General features: G+C 41.9%; 1 protein-coding gene across 2 annotated transcripts; it reads left to right on the top strand.

Annotated features, from left to right (window-relative positions):
- Positions 1 to 843: 843 nt before the first annotated feature.
- Positions 844 to 18837, top strand: SLC3A1 (solute carrier family 3 member 1). Of its 2 annotated transcripts, XM_050314353.1 has the most exons (11): positions 844 to 3856; positions 4367 to 4853; positions 6061 to 6240; positions 7020 to 7174; positions 8235 to 8360; positions 11524 to 11643; positions 12635 to 12759; positions 13829 to 14027; positions 14810 to 14956; positions 16774 to 16890; positions 18397 to 18837. In XM_050314353.1, exons 2-11 carry the CDS (start codon positions 4427 to 4429, stop codon positions 18835 to 18837), a joined length of 2037 nt encoding a protein of 678 aa, XP_050170310.1. In that variant the 5' UTR covers positions 844 to 3856; positions 4367 to 4426. The 2 variants fall into 2 exon arrangements, with proteins under 2 accessions (XP_050170310.1, XP_050170309.1); XM_050314352.1 differs by lacking the exon at positions 844 to 3856 and having other exon boundaries at positions 4027 to 4853.
- Positions 18838 to 18881: the final 44 nt, after the last annotated feature.

The following is an 18881-nucleotide window of genomic DNA, read 5'->3' on the forward strand; positions in this document are numbered from 1 at the left end:
CTTTCTTAGTGCTGAGTGAAAGGCAACTTTAAAGGTCAAATTATCCACCAGTCTTGAGGGAGCAGCTGAGGAAGAACTGACAACTGTCCTGTCTGCTTTTTTCCATAGGTGTAAAGCTGGCCCTGATTCTGAAAATAAGAAGGTTATATTTAGCGGTAAAGTGCATTATGTCAGACCAGTTCCAGTGGCAACAAACCTTTTAATGAAAAAGCATTAAGCAAGAGAACTTTTTAACAATAAACGTCTTCCTACACTTAGCACATTAGGGTGCATAATCACCCCTCTCCATGGTTTTCAGCATAATATGTATGGTATTGAGTAACTGGCAAGCTACTTGGCATTTGTAGAGCATCAAACAGTAGATGCTAAGTCAGTCAGTGCATCTAAATAATTATATACAAGAAATACTTGTGGAAATTAACCCCTCCATCTTTTAGAAATAACCATGGCAATCTGTGTGGAGATAGCAGCTATTACTGCCCACATACCGATTGGTTTTGTTTCCCTACCTAACCCTGAGGTAAACAGAGTAACTGGCAGAGAATATGAAGTGTTTTCTTTACTCCTTAATGCTTTTCAGTGGATTCTGCTAGCGCAGTTGCATTGGCTAGTTACTCCTGTTAAACTATAAAATTGCTCAGGAGGGAACCATTTGAGAATTGCTTGAGAGCAAGCCAGAAGCATAATGCCTGCATACATAAAATATTTTTTAAAAGGAAAAAGTTAAAGCTCAGTGGGAATTGTTGGTGATCTGCCTCTCCTAAGATGAAGTTTACAGTTTTCCTTTATCAAATAATTTTAAGGCAAGCAACTCCTCAGGTTTAGGAGAAGAGAAAGAAAGGTCTGTAATAACAACAAAATACCTGTGTGGTTTTATTTTTAGTCTATGAGGAAAAACATATAGAAGACAATACCAGATTCTTGGGTTTGTTCTCCTATTTTAAGCTCCTTGGCTGTATATTTACTGCAGGTTTTCTAGAAGAATTTTTAGTATTCAAGGTCCAGATTTCTATCCTAAGTGTACCTGTGCTCCGCTGGTACCTGCTTGTGCTTCAGCTCTTCGTATGTAGCAACGTGGAGTTAGTTGATCTGAAATACGACTGAAGTTTGGCTGTAAGCCCAGTGAGTCCGACTCTAAGAACTCTCATGTTCACCAAGGCTGCCACTTGGTAGTTTCCAGGATGGTTTATGTTCTGTTTTAACCTTACAGTAATTGTGTCGCTGTGTCTTATCCGTGGCCTCCGCCTCCTGCGTGCTGCATTTATCTACCCCAGCAGTATAATCCTCCTCTTTTCAGCCAGGCGCTTGGCAATTAAGACACGATCTGTCCTACTTAAGGTATAAATAAACCTTTAATATTACTTGAGGATTACATTAGGACAAGAGGGGCTCTTTTGAAGGCACGGCTTTCGCACAGCGGGATTTGCAGAGCAGGCATTGGCCCTTGTGCTCCTGCAAGATGTTCAAATAAGGGAAAAGTAATGGTTTCCAAACCGTGCATACAGAGAGCAGTGGCAGCGTCTGACTACTGAAATACTAAATTGGCCTCTGTCCCTTGTAAAACATATGCAGGGGAAGGATAATCTCCCTCTACCTTTAGATCAAGCAAGTAGTGTCCATGCAGGCAATTATTATCAGTAAGTTTACTGGCTTAAAGAAAAGAGGTGAGGGGGGAGTTGAAATTCTCGCTTGGAACCAGACTTTCAATAGTGTTTTGTGTAATGGTGATGTAGTACTGTGGTGAACTGGGGTTAGGTCCCTGATCCTCTGTAGATTTCATGCATGAGTCGGGATAAACCCTTCATGGAATTTAAACCCTCTGCCTGTCTCTGATTCCAGCAGTGTTGGTGGGTGTGAAACTTAACTGCGTTCTACTCCCAGAAATGAAATGATAGCACTGTGTGATTATGTGACTTTCTCTGAGGGACAGATGAGAATGTACTAAAAGAAATGTTGGGACACGAAGGCTATGATTTGGCTGGAGTGTTGTTCAGTCAAGTTGTTGGGCTTTGTGTCCTGTCCCCTCTCCCTGCCTGCTGCCCTCCTCCTCTGGCTGAAGCATTGGTGTGGTCTTCTGGGGATAGAACTTTCTGAAGAATAAAATATTTTTTTTTTTTAGCCAAATCTGTTTCCCAATCTGGCTCACTGCCCATCTGCCTAAGTACTTCACCTGGCATGAGGCAAGGAGCAATGCAAGGCCAGAGCAAGTTGTCAGGAGGTGATTAAATTAGCACTAAATGCTGGTGAATTAGACACAGAACTGTAACTTTGGTCACAGTCATGTAGCATTGCCTATTGAGCAGCTATTTGTCATACTGAGTTACATGTCTGTGTCCCAGTGATGTGCCAGAGATGCTTTTTGGGACTTGCAGAAGTGCTGATTTGTGTCTAAAGTATGTAAATGCTCTGACACCCACCTTCTGTCATTGTATGCCCATGCTGCAAAATGGTAAAATGTCAGGATCCTCCTTTGGGCTGTATTCCTCAGAAGAGATGTTCACCATGGTTTGTGGCAAGTTTTGCTTGGTGCAGTCGTGATGTGGTACCAAGCAAACCGAGAGCAGGACAGGGTGCTGTGTGTCCTCAGACATTCCTGGCCCTGTCACCAAGCCCTCTCTGCACCTGACCATCCTGTGCCTCATTGGCTTGGCTGACCAATCCATCTGTGGCAGGCAGCTGCATTTTGGTCATCCTTTTTTCTTGCCTCTGACATGCTTTATGTGCTTGAAGGAGTTTTTAGGTAGTACAGGAAGCCATGGGCATGTTTAAACTTCTGAATTTGAGGGTAAAAAAGCAAGGTGGGGAGTACTACATCTTGAGATGTATGTGATGCAAGCTAAACACAATTCTGTATTTACATGCTTCCTATTTTAATGGAAAGTGAAATCATTAAAATGAAACAATTGAAATGAGGTGGGGAGTGATTGACACTGTACTAAATATAAGTTTATGCCCTGAGCGTACCGTGTCTGCCTGGAAACTTTTACAGCTTACTGGTATGATGATGCTAAGACCGTAGAGTCATTAGATGGGAGTGAGACTGTTTCAAATAATGTGCCACTTCTGAATTTCCTGGCAATACTGAACTAGAGGCACTGAAACTACTGCCATTATCTCAGATGCTCTGGCACCCGCCTGACGCTGCACAGGCTGAGGTTGCTGCCAGGCACTGCTGTGAGGAAGGGAAAGAAAAGGTTTAAATATGTCAGCATAAAATACCTCTTCTTAGCTCAGCTACTGAAGAGATAATGCATTTGAGTCATTCAGATATTGCGTGCTCGACTTTTTACAGTCCTTAGTTTATAAACTTATTTTATGGTCTGAGGCAAACACAATAAACATTTTGTCTTAGTCAAACCCAACCTTTTCGTCCGCTGCAGTTGCCCATGAGAGTTTCCCTGGGACCCTGACCCTGTGATCGTTGAGCAGGTGTTTACTTTTACAGGTGATAAGGCAGCTCCTTGGCAAATACCTATTGCTTTGTGTGTCCTTTGGTGTGCCTGGCAGGGGGGCATCGACTGGAGGCGTTGTCTTGACAAAAGCAGGCTCGCTGGCTTCAGGGCAGCTGGGGCTGGGGCCATGCAGATGTGTATACATGTTCATGTTGTGCAGACTTTGGGCAATGCTTTTTCCTGCCTAGAGTTGTAAAAAGCGGGAAAGAGGGAGAAGGGAAAGGTTCCTTTAAACTTTTTTTTTTTTTTTTTTTTTAAGGGTGGAGGGATGGATTTTAATAGTGGGCTGTGCGTTTTTCTCTCAAGTTTTGCTTGTGCCTGTACAGAGCTATCCTGTCTTGACCCGGGGCTAGCTCTGGGTGTAGCAATCCCTCTCATGTCTCATACTGTGAATCCCAGGATCGGTATGTGCCTTAGCAGTTGTTAGTGCTTAAGAGTTGCGGGTGGGCTGGGTTGGGTTATTTTGTTTTTCTAAGCTGAGAAAAAGAAGCACAACCAGCCCTTGTATCTTTTTTCTTAGTTTATCTTGTTGCTTTTGGGCCAATAGTTGTCAACACCTCATTGTCTTGCTGTCTGTGTTTAAATTACCCATATTCAGACTGCTTTAGGTGAGGGAGACTGTGGCTTGTCTTGAAAGCTGCATATTTACTAGATCTTTTATTGGTAAAATCCAAATTTTCCCCCGCTGTCAAAGGGAAGAGAAGTTTGGTGTACCGGAGAGAGCAACAGTAAAGGTAACTGTGCTCCACCGGTATGAACAGTACTATTCTGTTATCTTGCTGAAGGTGCCGATTCCGCGAAAAATTGGGAGCACTTTGCCCTTTTTGTCCCTTTTTGAACTTTGACCAGGATTGGTCAGGATTGATTATCAACCCAGATGCTAACTACAGTGCTTCTCATTTCACTGAACAAAGGTGTGTTAGACAAGGTTTCTTGCTCTGGCCGAGTCTCCAGGACAAGACCCGTGAAATAAAATGGTCGAGGAGGAAGCTAAGAGCTTACCTATGGAGCTGAGTGAGAAGGGAGGTGTGGAAAACAATGGATTTGTTCAAAATGAGGCTTTTGATGACAAGGAAACAGATACCAGTAGCCGAGAAGAAATGCCAAAACCGTGCACTGTTGATGTGGACCCAGTGGCTGAGGAGGAGACAGTGCTGAAGCCTTATGCCGGGATGCCTAAGGAGGTCTTGCTGAAGTTCTCCAGCCAAGCCCGGTACAGAGTCACCAGGGAGATTCTCTTCTGGCTCATAATTGCTGCTGCTGCTGCACTGGTGTGTGCTACGATTGCAATTATTGCTCTCTCTCCAAAGTGCCTTGACTGGTGGCAAGCTGGTCCTATTTATCAGATCTATCCTCGTTCCTTCAAGGACAGCAACATGGATGGGAATGGGGATCTGAAAGGTGGGTCAGTTTTCATTTTTGGTATGTTCAAAGCTGTGTGTGTGTATATAAAGAACATAAGCAATAGAAAAATACAGTCCAATAGATAAAGACACCCTAATGGAGAGGGGAAAGAAAAGTAGTCTGACAGCATTAATGGTAACTCACACTGTCATGAATAAATCCAGGAGTTCCTTGCTTAAGTTGTTAAGCCTGGAGTTAGAAGGGATGTTCTAATGGGGCTGAGGGCAAGCAGCAACTCAGCTGCCATCAGAGTGAAATGTCTCCACAGAACTGAGGTCAGTCGGGAGGATGGGTGGTGCTGAGCACTTTGTTGTTTGGTTGGCTGCTTTTCCTGCAGAAAACTAAAACTGACAAAGATTTTCTTCTGGCTCGTAATTGCTGCTGCTGTTGCAGCAGCAAAGAGGAGAAACTAAAACTGACAAGGAGGAGAGAAAGATGTGTTACTTCTTGTTTTGCTCGTGGTCTAGGTGCTTCTTTGCTCTTAAGAGTGCATGGACAATGCCACTTGCTGGTAGCTTAGCTGAGACTGCCTCGTAGAAAGAGAAGGCTTAACACCAAAATGGACAATACATTTCTAAACAAGAAGCACTAGCCACACTATGCTTTGCTGGCAAGTGAAGAGCAGAAACTGTTTCTGTGTCTGCATGCCAGTAGTACACGTCAGGAAAGTGAAAATATTTGGGTTTAAAAATACTAGGGGAAGCTGCAGTGAGGTGTCACTTATGGGGTTTTTCTGTTGTGTTTTGTAAGGATTTTTCCTGAGTCAGGAAAAAAATAGGATCTTTACATTAAAACTGCTTCCCATTGGATAGTCTGAGGATTAACTGATGTTCTTTGAAATGTGAAGGCAATGCTCTTAACTGCTTTTTAACAAAATATAGGAGCTTGTTTTCAGAAGTGGATGTTAAATTTGTTAAATCAAATAGTAAATATTTTATCATATAGAATGTAAATTTGTTTTGATCTATTTTTTTTTGATTCCTGCTTTATTTTCCATGTAAAATTGGCTTTGAATGGTTTCTGTTCTGTGATCTCATGCTATCCCTGAAGAAACATCAAGACTGTCCTGCTACCTGAGCTCAGTGAAAACAAGGGATTGTTACATGTTGAGGAGACCTGTGCACCATCTTTGAGAGCCCATGCAGAACTTAAACAAAAATCTTTTGTCTTTTCTAAACAGATTATGTCCTTTTCTTTTAAATAGGTATCCAGGAAAAACTGGACCATGTTACATATTTGAATATAAAAACCATCTGGATCACCTCTTTCTTTAAGTCCCCTTTAAAAGACCTCGGATATGGAGCTGAAGACTTCTATGCTGTTGATCCCATTTTTGGATCAATGAGTGATTTTGAGAATCTGATTTCAGCCATACATGACAGAGGTAAGCTGCACCTCTGAGCAAAGTAACTCTGTTAAAAAGACTCACCTTATAGTGCAAGGTTATAACCTGAGACTTCAGTTTATGCCCCCTGTGGTGGCGTTGAGCAGAAGCAGATGGAGGTGCCAGTGAAGGGTACAAGTGAGCTCCACAGCAGCATGAGCCCTGGGATTGCAGTGTCCTGCCCTTTGGTGCCAGGGGAGTGCTGGGAGCAGGACAAGGCACAGGGAGCTGCAGCAGCAGCCTTGTCCTCTGCAAGGCATGGTCTCCTCTGAGGGCGTGTGTGGGTGGTGGGCTGGCACACCATCCATGCTCCCTTGTGCATGTGTTATGGGCATCCTAAGTCTGGGGATCAAGGCTGAGGTGCAGTTGTTTCTGGCTGAACATGCAGGAACATACGCTTCCTTCCCTTAATTGCATCCTTGCTTTGGTGCGTTTTTGCCTTAGGCAAAATGTGTGCTCAGCTGTTGAGCTGAATGGAAAATGGTTTGCCAGTCCAAAAACGTTTGAGATTTCAATAAAATGTCTAGCCTTTAGGAAGGGTGATGAAGAATGTGTGTTCCTTGATGCTAGATTGGTGAAGTACCTTTCCCACCTGGGAGGTATGAGACAGATGTTGAAGTTGGAGTTAGTGGAAGTGGTTCATAACAGCAGAAATCTCTTCTGATTTTTTAATTTGCCCTTCTTTCCCTCCCAGGCAACGTGCTGGGGGGAACAGTACCAGCAAGATGTCTTCCAGCTACTGGCAAACTCTAGTTAGTCTAACTGTTTTGATTTTTAAGGGCTGAAGGTGATAATGGATTTAATACCAAACCACACAAGTGACAAACACCGATGGTTTCAGCTGAGTCGCAATCGGACTGGGAAGTACACAGATTACTACATCTGGCAGGACTGCATGGAGGATGCTGGTGCAGTCGTTCCTCCAAACAACTGGGTAAACATGGGATGGGGCAGGTGCAAATCCCAAGCTGGATGCAGGCTGCCACTGAGCTAAAGCAACTGTAGCGTGACTGTCCCAATGTACATTGGGTTATAAGTGACAGTCAAGAGGTACAAACTGATGTTACTACACGGGCTAGTGCAGATTAACATTTAAACCAGACTGGGGGGAAGTTCCTAATTTAAACAGAATTTTAAAAATTACTTGTGTTCCTTTACCTCAGGGTTAATCTTCCTTCATTAAACAAACACAGAGAAGAGTAATTGTGCACGAGTTGTTCACATGTGCCCCTTTCTGTGTCTGGGTACTCTGCTCTAGAAACTTCATGTCAGCTCCTCTGAAATCATAGTTGGTGAGGACAGGAAACAAAACAATGTGTTCTTGGCTTTTTTTTTTTTTTTTTTTTTTTTGATCTGGAAGGTGATCAGGCCAGAAAATGTGTTGCCTATTTCAAATAGGTTTATTTGAAATTTGAACTGATGGGTGCATGTGTAAGAACTTGTATATTCCAAAAACTCAAAGTAGAATTAATACTTTGTTCCATTTAATATAATTTCTCTCTAAACTTAAGAGTCTTGAGAGCTATCTTAGCTTTTGGGATCTATTACAGAGATGATGATAAAATTAACATTTTTAACATGCTGACTGTTGTTGGCACTTCAAAGGGATAATAACAGATTGCAGAAAGCTCTAAGTTAACTAAAGCTATTTTTACTAAGTTTTAGGGAAAACAATTCCAAAATAAATGCTCCCAGCTATGTTTTCCCCCTCTATTCCAAATAATTCCCAATGAGAGTGTACTTAATAAATAAAAAAAATCCCCACAACATTGAACAAGAAACACATGTGGCAAAGCACAACTAAAGGGAGAACAGCTAATAGGAAAAATAAATTAAAAATGTAAATACCAAAATCTACTCACAATGTAGTCCACTGATTAGGCATTTTGTGCGTTATATTATATGCTTGTAATGCCCCACATTTTAAAGTATGCACAGAAGTAAATGTTTGTTAAATGAGGAGTTCTTATTCTCTCCTCCTCTTACATGAACAGGTGAGTGTCTTCGGGAATTCCAGCTGGCAGTTTGATGATGTGAGAAAGCAATGTTATTTTCATCAGTTTGGGAAAGAACAACCAGACTTAAATTTTCGCAGCCTTGATGTCCAACAAGAAATCCATGTAAGTATATAACGCACTGCAAAGCAGCTGTTTCTGCACTTGGTTTCTCTGATTATTTGTACTGCACAGTTTGCAGTCTCGTTGTAAGTAATTCAAGGATTGTAGCATATGTAAACAATTGAAACAAAAAACTGTCTAAAAAACATTAAGTTTATAATGTCGCTGTAATGCTTCCAGCATCTACTTTACTCCAGTGTTTTTAATTTAAAAGCAAACAAGGAACTGGCAACAAAATCTGAATAAAATCATCCTTTAGTGGTAGTACAGGTGGTGTTGAAGTCCTCTGGATTTTGAGAAGGTACAGCTGCTGCTTTTTATTACTGACTTAACTCCCCTGCTCTTAACAAGAGCCTGGCAAGATCTTGATGTTTTTCTTTGGAACACTTTATTGCACTTTAAAAGTTTAGAGTTTCCTTTCCCTGTCCCTTCCCACTAAAGTCTGTCTTCAAATTGCTTTGATGCTTCGGGACCCTTCTACTTTTCAGCCTAACCTTATGTGCAAACTGTTCATACTTAGCTGCCTATGAATCATCCCTGTCCTTCAGCTTAATGGGGTTTTTCCCACCCTTGTTTATGCTTATTTGGTTTTTGGGTCTTGCTAAGGTAGATTAAATAGGGTGGGATTTTCCAGTCTTCCCTGGAGAGAGACTCTCCATCCCTTTGTTTAGCTGCTGCTTAGTCCTTGCATCACTTCCATCCTGAGGTTTTTCTCAAATGCAGATGGCCAGAATTTAACAAATTGACCTGAAGAGATGTCTGGGCAGAATCTTGGACATTTGCATAGTTGCTTCTCCATCTGGGCCCTAAGATATCTGTTTCTTGCTTTGACGTTGGTGCTAGTACTCAAATAATCCAATGTGACTGCTGCCTGGAAGTTGTTACATCGAAAGTCAAGGATGAAGGCACTTCATGTTGCATCCGGGGCAACAATTAATGGAAGGATTGACACGGAAGGTAAAACTGCTCCTGCACTGAAGCCTGTGCAGAGCTGATTTACTCAAGTGGAGAGAAGTTTCTATCTCTGTTGATACAAGGAGCTGTTAATTAGCCAGTCAGATGTGGGAATGGCACCTTGTTCTAGCAGAAAGATGTTTGCATTTTCAAGGAAGCTGAGGCAATGCTATTGAATTACAAGGAATGCCTGGACTTGTGGATAAGGGAGAGAGTTTCCATCTGTCCACATGTCTGATGACGTTATAGGGGAAAAAGAGTGATGAGAGTGCTTTCACAGTGAGAATGCTTTTACTATGGCAAGGTGGTGGTGCTCAGATGGAATCTCATGTCTGTCGGCATCGTCTCCCGGAAGACAATGTAGTTTTGATTGAAATGTGGGGAAGTGGGCCTGAACATGGGGAGTCTGACAATTGCTGCTTCTTTTTCAAACCCCTTCCTAAAGTTGTACTTTATCGGGTTGTATACAGCTACTTCAAGTGTTTCAATTTAATCCTTAAGTGTTTGCTACTGTGAACTGTTGAATTTTGATACGTTTCTTGGACAGTAGTCTCCACAGCTGCCCAGCCCTGCTGGAATGGTCTCACAAGCTCTGTGGGGCCTCCCCCTATCACCACATGAGTACTGCATGCACTTGGAGAAACAAATCACTGCTGGTCATACTTTTTAACTAAAGCAAGAAACAAGACTGCTTTTTGAGACTGGGTCTTGGAGGAACTCCGCTAGTAACCTCTCTGTGCCTTGATACTTCCCTCAATGCCATGTGTTGCCATATGAACCTTTTTCCCGTAGCTTACTTTTTAATTGTCTTGGCTAATTATTTTTTTAATGGCACCCTACACATTACTGAAGCTCCAGTAGCAAAAAGATGACATGAAAACGAGTAAGTTTGGCCTGGTAACACCAGCCTTTGGTAAATGCTTACGAATGTCACGTTGAAGAAGAATCTTTGTCTTGTGTATTTTAATTCAAAATCCTGTTTCCAGAAGGTTAAGAGGACTGAGTAGGAAGCAAATGGACTTCTGAAGAGAAGCTTAAGTCTCTGGTTTAAGCCATGCAAGGGCACACGAGAACAGGGAAACTTAGCAGCCAGCATGTTGTAGCTTTCCTGTGTAAAAGATGTAGATTGATCCCAGTGAGAACCATGTCAGTGCTTGATGACTGCAGTGCTGATACCTGGTAATGCTTTTGTGCTGAGCACAGGCGTAAGTGTGGATGTTTTTGAGTAGATTCAGTATTGGACAGACACTGTGTTGAGAGCTGCAGCTTTCAGAATGGTGCCTCAAGAAAGTGCAGCTCAGCGAGGCAGAGTCTTTATTTGCCAATCCAAAATCTGTAAAGCTTGAGTGTGGACTAGTTCCAGTCCAGCCTATTCAGGCAAGGGTACTTCATACATTTTTAAAAAGACAGTTCAATAGCTGTCTTTAAAAAAAATATATAAAAAAGATTTTTTTCCTCAGATGAAGACAAGTATCACATCTAAAAGAACATTTGCAGAAACCACTTGAGGGACTGAACTTTAGGCTTTTTTTGTTAAAACTAGAGCAATTAAAACTGTAGTAATATAATGGTTATTGAAGTAGGATATAATTTTACTGAGAGTGACTAACCTCTCAATTTGATATTGAAATTATGGATCAATAGCATTTGTTATTGTTGGATAATAATTTTTTGTGTTCCTGCAAATAAATAACCCTGAAAATAAAATACAAAAAAAATTCACATCACTCAAATAAGGGAGAACAAATGTTTTAAGAGCTCTATTGTGTAAAAGAAAATTGGTGGCACGAGGTCTGTGCAGAACAACATGTTCTTGCATATTTGAATCAATGTGTTCTAATTGTGTGCAGCCATGAACGAGTATTCACCAACAACAGCGCTTAGCATGAGCCCAGTTGTTTTGATGGATGAGATTAGAGACGTCTTTTAGCAAGTCATGCCCTGGTTTAGGCCTCCTGAATGATGGGAGAAATTAGAGACCAGTCATTTTCTTTTTTATACTGGATGAAATAATAAGACATACTTTGTTTAGATCTTATTTGACATTAGATCAACATGATTCATTTTGACTTCCTGAAAAATGTGAGGTACCAATTAAAAGAGAAATTGTTACATATTAATACTTTTTAGAAGGTTTAGCTTTCTTTCTCAGAGTATGCTGTTTCGAATGGTGTGGGCTCACTTGAACTTCTCAATTTTTGCCTTTGTCTAGGATATTATAAAATTTTGGCTCAACAAAGGGATTGATGGATTTAGTTTCAGCACTCTTAAATTTCTCTTAGAAGCAACGCACCTCCGAGATGAGCCTCAAGTGAACAAGTCTCAGAATGGAGTAATGTATATGTTCCATCTTTGCTTTTTTTCTTGTATTTCCTATGGAGACAAGAGAGTGTATGTTTTTACTCTTTTGGGTCTTAATTGTGGCTGTAGGAAAACGGGGTCAGCCATGTCCCTTGGAAAGTGGGTGGGCACTCACAAGACAGAAGCCTGCTGGGCTGAGGCTGTAGGTGGTCAGTGAGATACCTGCAAGCAGGAGCTCTGTGGGTGGAAGAATTGCCCATATACGCTTTGTTTTTCTGTTCTGGCACCATTGCTTTGAATTTTCTCTTTAAAGTAATTTGCTTTTCAATTCACATTCTAAAAAGCCCAATCTTGTGATTTTTAGTAGTTGATTGGTTGTCTTTGGGGAGCTCACTACCAGAGGTGAGGTCAGAAATCTTGCCTGCTTGGGATTCTGTAGTAGTTACTACCATGTATTTCCTCTACATTGCAAGTAAGAATTGGAGAAAAAAATAAAAGAAAACCCCTCCTATTGGCAGTATGTCACAGGGAGAGATGGGCAGACACACTCAAAAGCATGAACACTGTTACTTACGCTATTTGCTTTTGCTGTGGTAGTGAACTTGGTGATGTTCCCAGATAGTTTCAGTATGAAAATGCTGTTTCCCTGTGGAGGTGAGGATCACATCAAACTGGTCAGCTCCGCAAGTGTTGCTGTTGTGGTACCTTATCAAGGCACTGTCCCTCTTTCCAGCCCGATGTGTGGCCACAGCACCTGCTGTGCTCGCTGCTGCAGATGGGCTCAGTTGGTTAGTGCTCCCCTCCTGGAGGATGGGACCCAAACTAATCAGCCTTCTGCTGTTGTATCTTTAGAGTTTCTCAGGTGCAGCTCAGCTCTGCACTGTTAGGGTTAATATCCTGAAATTTCAGTTAAAATCTATGTGGACTGATACACTGTCTCAGGAAGGGATGGGAAGAATTCGGAGAGTTGTGAAATCTAAAATACTGGTGAACTAATGGGAAATACTCTGTCCTTCTTTAAGGAGACTATCACAGCCTATTCTCAGCTCTACCATGACTACACGACCACACAGGTTGGTATGCACGACATCGTCCGTAGCTTCCGTCAGACCATGAATCAGTTCAGCAGAGAGCCTGGTCGATACAGGTAATCATTATTACACCTGATGAATTTTTCTCCAATATTCATCACCTCCTGAGAGCAATGAAATGTTGGGGTTTTTTTAATATAATACGCCACAAAAATGCGCAAATCCTCAAATGCAAATAGTGGGGCATAGGCTACATTAACTCTTCCCCAGTGTGTGAGGAAAGGAAAGGAGTTGGTCCTGTTAGCTCTGCTCAATCTATGGACTGTACAAGACTAAGCAGAATGGGCAACCATTCTGATCACAGAGACTCTGTAATTAATCAACCCTGTGCCTGCTCTACTGTATAGTTTTCATAGTGCAGTTCAAGTCAGGCACACAGAGATTGTTAAAGTCACAGAATGGCTGAATTTGGAAAGGACCTCTGGAGGTGCTCTGTCCAGAGCCCCTGCTCATTAGAGCCACCTAGAGTTGGTTGCCCAGGAATTTGTCCAGATGACTTTTGAACATCTCCAGGAATGGAAACTCCACCTTTTACTACAAGGAGCCTTTCCTCAAAGGAGAGACCTTTCAGTCCCTAATGGACTTAGTGGGTTCTTGCTGGGCTCTCTCCAGTATGTCCATGTCTCTCTGTACCGGGGAGCCCAGAACTGGACGTGGTGTTCCAAGCGTGGCCTCACCAGTGACAAGTAGAGGGGGAGAATCACCTCCCTCCACCTTCTGGCAACGCAACTTCTAATGCAGCCCAGGATACCCTAAGCCACCTTCAAGGGCACATTGATGGTTCATGGTCAACTTGGGGGCCCACCAGGTCCTGTTCTGTGAAGGAAAGCTGGAAATTGCTGGAATGGACTGTGTGGATGTGAATCCAGAAAGATAAGATTTCAGTCAGATACTTTAGCCTTGTGTTGACTGTTGTAGATTTTTCATCTGCAATTTCCAAGAAATGTTTCTCCTTGACTCCTTCTCTGCTTTACAAAACACTATTTTTCTGTATTAATCTTTTTTCGATGGGGAGGAGGGAAGGGATTGTAATACTTAATGTTCTATATCCAACCATTTCTAGCTTCCTTCTCTTCTGTGCAACCAAGAATGAGCCAAAAAAGATATTTGTGTACTTATCCGTAGATTTATGGGTTCTGGTGATGATGAAAAGGAAGACATTGAAGCAACAATGATGTATTATGGAACAGCTTTCATCCAAGAAGCAGATTTTCCCTTGAATTTCAACCTAATGAACATGAAAAATCTGTCAGGCAACAGTATTTTTGAAGCTGTTGACTTGTGGATGAAAAACATGCCTGTGGGAAAATGGCCAAACTGGGCTGTAAGTTCTAGACTGACTCTTCCAGGAAGGGCTTGTTCCTGTTATGGTGATAGAATGCCCACCCCACAGACACACACACTGATTTCAGAGGGATCAGCAGCAGCCTAAGCCCGGCGCTGGGCTGTAGTTGCTATCCATGTGAAAGCTCTGAGCTGCTGCAGTTGCGGTCATTGGACCGGCCGGCTCTCCTGCCCATCAATAACAATTACACTCCCCATGCAATGGTGACAGAAAGGAATTTATGACCATGCCTCTCCCTCAGTGTCTCCAGTGTGGGATGGGCACTGGGTTAAAAGACTAGTGAGAATGGAATCAGTATAATTATCTTTGACCATAAACTGACTCACTGCAATGGATTCTGGAACCCTCCTGGGGCCAGAGCAGAACGGAGCAGGCAGCTGAGGGCAGTTAACTTAAAACCTGCACGTCTTTGTTAGGGAGCACGTTCGGAATGTGTAAGGCATCTTTTCAAAACAAGCAGAGCAGTTTTCACACAGCAGAGAAAACAGCAGAAATCCGAGGGACTGTCATTGTGGAGAGTTGTTACTTGTTATCTCTCCATCACTTCTGCCTTGTGGTGCTGGCAGGACTTCTGGGTACTACACTATTTGGGACAGAAGTTTGTAATGGCATCAAGATAAGGATAAAGCACCTCACAGCCCTGGAGGGGAAAGAAATAGAAGAAAAAAATAATCTACTCCAATGTTAAAATTAGTTAATCAATGTTACATATGCATGAAATTTTATAATGTATATTTAACAGAGGGATTTTTTTTCTTCAGGCTGGAAGCCCTAATGCTGCTCGGATTTCATCTCGGATTGGGAAGGAGTATGTCAATGTTATGAATATTCTGCTTTTAACCCTGCCTGGTACTCCTGTAACTTACTATGGTGAAGAAATAGGCATGGAGAATATTGCATCGGAAAATGTAAGTGAAGAGCACGTGAACTCCGATCCTATTGTTTAGTTCCAAGTAACAGAACTTTCAAAAACCCAGGAACTTTTGTTTCATTAACCAAACCCAGTCTCTTTCACTGCTTAGTTAGTTTTCCATGTTCCTCGTTGCAAAACCATTGGATCACACGCACAAATGGCCAGGTCAGAGATCAGAACCAAGGCCTGGGTGTGGGTTTGAACTGCTAGATTTCAATTACGGTTCCTGATTTCTGTCCTTCTCCAGATCAGTCTTGCATGGTTTGCAGTGGTGAAGAAGGGATCTGCACAAAGGGGAGGGTGCCTGGTGGCAAGCAGAAGTGACTTTTGGTTGTCATGCATAGCCTGTTCCTAAAGGGAACAGCTCACTTCTGCCTCTCATGACCACTTTTGAGCACCATGACAATGTGGTCCTGTGGCAGATGCTGGTTTCACTGCGGAAAGCCTCTGTTAGGGAATGAGACAGCCTCTGACATGTTACAAATGGTGTTGTATCAAAGGGAGAGAGGTACTTGAAGCACAGGATCATCTCCAGGTTTGTCTGATTCAGATGTGAGGGAATGACTCTCCAATTTAAAAGGAAATCTCATTTCATCTGAGAAACACCTAGGTCAGACTCCTGCATTTTCTTGCCGCTGCTGATTACTGCCGACAGAACGATTCTCTTCAGAAAAGTGGTTCATTCGCCTTTGGCTCCTCAGGGTTCACTCTCTTTTAGTGACTACCCTGTGGGTCACAGCTTTGGAACAATGCAAACCCACCCTTCACTCCCTCTGGAGAGGAAGGTTCCCTGATTACTGGGTGTCTTTGAAAGATGGAGAGTATTTGCTCAGGATTTAGTCTTTAGCCCCAGCATTTAAAACACTTCAGGAGACACTGGAAAGAAGCAAAGATGAGAGGCAGCATTACCAGTGCTGAAAACTTAGGATTTTTTTTTCCCCCTGCTTTTCAGAATATGCTAAAAAGGAGAAACCCATTATTTGTAATGTCACAAAGCAAAGTGACAATTTCTTTTGTTAGGCTGCTGTTCTGACAGATTGTATTGAAAAGTGCCCTTTATATGAAAAACAGTTTTCATGGAAAACAAACACTCAAAGTATGTGCAAAATATTTTATGCCCTCTTATATCATTAAATTTAAGTGTCAGATCTTTTGGCAGCTCTTCAATAACAATGAGGAAGCTTTTTCGGAATTATTTCTGAATTCTTCAAAATGAGAACTTCAGACTTTTTATATCGACAGTTTTTAATCAGCTAAAAGCTGTCTTGCAATAGTTTTGCACTTAGAAATAATAGTTTTACCTTTCTAACACAAACAATCCTGTCCAAATTGTATCCCTTGTGAATGTAAGCTTGAAGAGTTCTAAGGAGAAAGGTGTGATGGTTACAAAAGAACAAGACACTGAACAGCATTTATTAGTTGTTTACTGTTATTTTAACAGCATCCCTTCTTAGGACTCATTTCCTCATATATTCACTCAATGGAAATCTAGATATTTATCAGAATATCCTGGCTGTCATTAGTAAACTTTTATCCAGCCATCTGCTGCAAAGGATGACAACTCTGGTAGAGTTGTTTGGGAATTCCACATTTTACCCAGCGATGCTGTATCTGAGACCATCCACTCCCCTCCATTTCAGGAACTGTCTTGCTGCTTCTTTTCTCCTTAGATTTGAAGCAGGATTACATTCTTATTAAATTTTAACTTAAACTGAAGAAATCAATACTGAAATGGTGAGAATTTGGGAGATGTAAGAACATGCTATTCAAAAAATACCTTTTCCATACTTTAATCAGCACTTTATTTTCTAGGTGACCTTTCCAGAGAAATCCCCCATGCAGTGGGACGGGAAAGCTAATGCTGGTTTTACTGAAGGCAACAGCAGCTGGTTACCTGTTAACTCCAACTACGAAAGTGTAAATGTGGAAGTAGGTATCTGCATGTGTGGCAAATTAATGGTCTAAAAATATTTTAATATATCTATTATTCCTTTTAGTAGTGGGCATTGGCAGTAAGAACAGACTCAAGGGGGAAAAAAAGCACTGAATCCTCACAAGTTTTTTTTTTTTTTAGAAAAGAACTTCCTTGTACCAGCAAGGAGACCACTTCATCTATATTCACTTAAGCAGAGCAACTGCAATTGTGATGTTGATGTGGCAGTTTGGCTCTTTAACATCCTTTTAATCCTTTTAATATTTGTGCTGGTTTAAATGCGGTGGGAGAAATGAACCCAACTCGAAAGATTACAAGTCAGAGCTACCATTGACTAAGAAGATTACGATAAATATGATGATACAGAGAAAATTGGTTTTAACCCCCAAAGACAGATGTGTAACCCAGCACCCTGGGACAAGAAGAGAACAGTGTTTGTTGGCCCCTGTGCTGAGCACCACATGGCCTCCCTGGGTGCAAAGCAAAAGGAAATGAAAAGCTGTTGGTCCAGATGATGGTCGCAGTTCTGTTGAAGTAACAATTCCAGTCTTGTCAAGAGTTTCACAATGGATGATTTAACTCTGTGAGTCATGTGATATTTTTGGAATCTTTGATGGTCTAGGTGTTGCAGCTGTTGATGTCCATGGGCCACCAGTTCAAAGTGGCCCATTAGCAGAGATGACCCCTCAGGCTGGGTGTGTGAAGTGTTAGTGCCTTTCCAGAGGGGAGTTACCACAGCTGAGTCATTGGTGTGAAAACAAAAGAACTCTCCTGCCTCTGCAGGGGTTCTTTAACACCCAGCTCGTAGCTTGAGGTGTCAGGTGTGCCCTGGGCAGCTGCTGCAAACAATCATTACCAGTCCATCCAAAACTACATAGAGGGTGTAGAATACACAGTTTTGGTTCTACTCACATAGCAATCAACTGGTCCCAGCCCCTGTAACTAGGACAATATTAAACTGAAAACAGGTCTTATTTTCCTCACGTTTCTATTGCCACAAAAATAAGAAGAACTTAGTCTATGTAACAAGAACTTAACATAGACTGTCTCTAACATATGTAGAGGAGTGAATCAAACAGATTTTGCTGACCTACAGTGCTGACCAGAATTGAAGACAGGAAAAATAAACCTAAGATATCAAAAAATATAAAACATGAAATAAACCTGTGACTTCAGTAGATTAAACTCAGTGAAAAAGGTTCAGCGTCAAGCTTTGAATGGCTGTAGCTTTCTCCTGAATCAACAGTGCTAAAATGAAGCTGTGGGAGAAAGCAATAGCATTGGTGCTGGGGAATCTTGTGCCTGATAATCTGTGTCTCTGCCATTTCACAAGTCTATGAGAAAAAGCAGTTTTCCAGTGAAATTTGTGGACAAATTTGAAGCGAGATAATTGTCAAAATCCAATAGGCACGTTCTCAGCGGACTGAGTGGGTGTTAGAGGGAAGTTGCATTCCCTACATGCAGTGCAGGAACTGACCCTGTTCACGCTATGGCTGTTGCAGATCCAGAGGAGCTGGTCCAACTCAACCCTGAATTTGTACAGAGAACTGACGCAACTTCGTAACAACGAGCTCCCCATGAATCGGGGGTGGATGTGCTACATCTGGAGTGACAGTAACGTGTTTGTCTACGTGAGGGAACTGGATGGGTTAGACAGAACCTTCATGATGGTCCTCAACTTCGGGCAGGAATCGACAATAGACCTGAAAGCCATAGTTCCTAATCTTCCCTCTGAAGCTGTTATAAGGCTAAGTACTAATTTTAGCAATGCTGGTAAAACTGTCTCTACCAAACTAATTAAAACTGAAATGGGAGAAGGTCTGGTCCTCGAATATAAAACAGCAAAGCCTGTCCATACTATGAAAGCTTTTCAAGGAAAGTGTTTTGTGGCAGAAAAAGCTTGTTATTCCATGGCCTTAAATTTACTCTACATGAACTGTTAAGTACAGGAGTAGAATAACTAACCTTTTGTGTTAATTTGGAAGAT

Source organism: Myiozetetes cayanensis, unplaced genomic scaffold (assembly GCF_022539395.1).
Source record: "Myiozetetes cayanensis isolate MyiCay16 unplaced genomic scaffold, myiCay2020 scf2-11, whole genome shotgun sequence".
NCBI lineage: Eukaryota > Metazoa > Chordata > Aves > Passeriformes > Tyrannidae > Myiozetetes > Myiozetetes cayanensis.